This window comes from Austrofundulus limnaeus, unplaced genomic scaffold (assembly GCF_001266775.1).
Source record: "Austrofundulus limnaeus strain Quisiro unplaced genomic scaffold, Austrofundulus_limnaeus-1.0 Scaffold220, whole genome shotgun sequence".
NCBI classification, from domain to species: domain Eukaryota; kingdom Metazoa; phylum Chordata; class Actinopteri; order Cyprinodontiformes; family Rivulidae; genus Austrofundulus; species Austrofundulus limnaeus.
This window is the reverse complement of record NW_013952622.1, coordinates 870,603-873,388: the sequence shown is the minus strand read 5'-3', so window position 1 is coordinate 873,388 and position 2,786 is coordinate 870,603. Positions and strand designations below refer to the sequence as shown.

General features: G+C 35.9%; 1 protein-coding gene across 2 annotated transcripts in view; it reads right to left on the bottom strand.

Moving 5' to 3' along the window:
- The window catches only part of tspan4b (tetraspanin 4b), a 21,849-nt gene that overhangs the window by 3,777 nt on the left and 15,286 nt on the right, over positions 1-2,786 (bottom strand). For both annotated transcript variants that reach the window (XM_014019428.1, XM_014019429.1), the window contains exons 5-6: positions 1,083-1,178; positions 890-1,000 (exon numbers count right to left, since the gene is read on the bottom strand). In XM_014019428.1, coding sequence (XP_013874882.1) covers positions 890-1,000; positions 1,083-1,178 — 207 coding nt within the window. The remainder of the gene's footprint in view (positions 1-889; positions 1,001-1,082; positions 1,179-2,786) is intronic.

Here is a 2,786-nt window from a genome sequence, read left to right as displayed (position 1 = left end):
GTGATAAACAGAGCTTCAGCATGGCAGGCATTCATCATAAGCTTTGCTTACAGAGACTTTATTCAACGCCATGACAAGAGACTGGCTAAATGTAAAGTGTGTGGAGTCRAAATCCAAAATTTGTTTTTCTGATGACTTGTGCAGCCCTTTTACTTTAAGGATTCTGGTTCATCATCTTCACTGATATGCTTTTATGCATTTAAAAAATTTTCTGGTATTTTATTGTAAAATCAGCAGCAAACTTGTTGGATTTGTTCTTTGTCAATGGGAGAATATAATTACAATATGCTTTTGTAAGACTACAAGTGCAAAATACAGTTAACAATACTCTAAATGCTTGATTGTCATTTCAACCTTAACCTTATCTGTATTTTTAAAACACAGTTTATTAATAGTATTACACAGCATTAATAGTATTATTAAAACATAATCCTATGTTTTAATATTTTAATAAAATATAGTATTATAGAATATAATCTAGTATATTTGGAATACTTTTGATCAAACTGCCATTTAAGTAATACATGCAAATAGACTTGGACTTGAGGTCAAGAGACTTGAAACTTGGTCAAAGACTTGGACTTGGAGCCAAAGACTTGAGATTTGACTTGGACTTGCAAAAAAGACTTGCACTCATCTCTGCTGTATTGGTATATGTCGAAGAGGACATGGGGGTAGTTGAAGTGAGGACAGAGTGGGGACAGAGGACACAGGAGGATGACTAGCTGTGGAGACCCCTGAAGAAGGAACAGCTGAAAGAAGAATATTCCTCTTCTACACTCCACTAAATGTTATCTTAACATCTGTAGCTCTGTAGGTGTGACCTGTTTTATGTGTAATAAATTGAGCTGTCTCTCTAAACGAGCAGTGTCCTCCTATAGAAACCAACCTCACTCCAGCCCACACAGCGGTCCTTGCCAACAGGACAGCAGGACGAGGGCAGTGTCCCGTTCAGGACATCATACCAGTCTGTTTTGTTGGTCACTCCGCAGCATTTGAACTGGAACCAGAGAGACAGACAGGAGAGTTACTCTAACTTTGAATAAGTCCAACATGTGACTCTAAGTGATGTATCTGCTCACCATTTTCTGAACGTTGTCCCAAGACTGTTTCAGAGCTGCTTCTGTGTTATAAACCTTCATCCCTTCCTTTAATTCAGCCTGTGCTTTAGAATCCACCTAAGAAAGAAAACATATAGTTACTGTTTGTGGAACCATGCTTTCTGCTGCTCTACAGCCCTGCCTCCACAACACAGCCTGTCAGGAATGTTACATCGTACGTGCAAAAATCAATGGGCCAGATATAAGCGTCAGCTGGACGTATGCATGGCCCAGTATCACCCCAATGTTCAAAGGTCCTTTTTCACGGCTTGCAGTTTTAACTGCATTGTTATTATTATTATTATTATTATTATTATTATTATTATTATTATTATTATTATTATTATTATTATTATTATTATTATTATTATTATAGAATAAGTATTACAAATGAACTGAATGATCCAGTGAACAAATATTTTTGCATGAATCATTTTAATGAACTGATTTTTAAGACTCAGTAGCACTAAAATGAACTTTATTTTTTATTTAAAGTAAGTTAATTTTTAGAACTTCAGTGTCCAGAAGTGCACTTTAGGCCAAATCACCATTAACTATGACATCTTAAGCTAATTTTTAAATTCCTGTTAACATATTCTAATGTTCAGTTGTTCATATTTAGCCCCAAGTTTACATATGTTTGTTGCTGTGATTACTTTAATTTAATAAAATGCCACTTAAATAGGGAGCACTGAGACTTTTTCTTTCTTGCTTCACCACAAACTGCGAGCAGTAGATGGAACAATAAAAATGAATTCTATTGTTTTAGACTCCTGTGATACACAGGTATTCTCACAAAAAAAATAACTCAAAACCCTTTAACACAAAGTTTAAAAACATCACCAATTATCCTCATAAAACTGCTGATTTTGGACTCTTCAGCACACTCCTAGCTTTGTTCCAAGTGCCAGGAAAATACACGTATATTCATTGAAAAAGTTTGGGCACCCTTGTTAATTTTCCTGATTTACCTTTATGAATCATTGATTGTTTGGATTAAAAATATCAGTTAAATATATAATATAGAGGACAAACACAGTGATATTTGAGAAGTGAAATGAAGTTGATATGATTTACAGAAAGTGTGCAATGCAAGGGTTGAACAAAATTAGGCAGGTGCATAAATTTGGGCACTGTTGTCATTTTATTGATTTAAAAACTTTTAGAACTAATTATTGGAACTTAAATTTGGTTTGGTAAGTTCAGTGACCCTTGGCCTCCATACACAGGTGACTCCAATTAAGAGAAAGGGCATTTAAGGGGGGCAATTGTACGTTTTTCTCCTCTTTGCATCTTCTCTGAAGATTCGCAGAATGGGAGTCTGAAAACAAATTTCAAATGAGCTGAAAACAAAGATTGTTCACCGTCATGGTTTAGGGGAAGGATACAGAAAGCTATCTCAGAGATTTCAGCTTTCAGTCTCCACTGTGAGAAACATTGGGCCTCATGCAAGAACATGTTCATATTCTTACCCTAAATTTTTCTTACTTTTGTTTGAACAAAGGGTTCGTACGAACATGCCACGTCAGATTCAACAAACTCTTCTATCTTCAGGAAAAGTGCGTAAATGAGCTGCGTAAATTCCACCTGTTCGTATCCAGCTGCTCGTGCACGCGAGAGGAGATTAGCATAATTACCACCCCAAAAACACCATATAAGGCTATGTTTCCTGCCTCCGATTAAAGG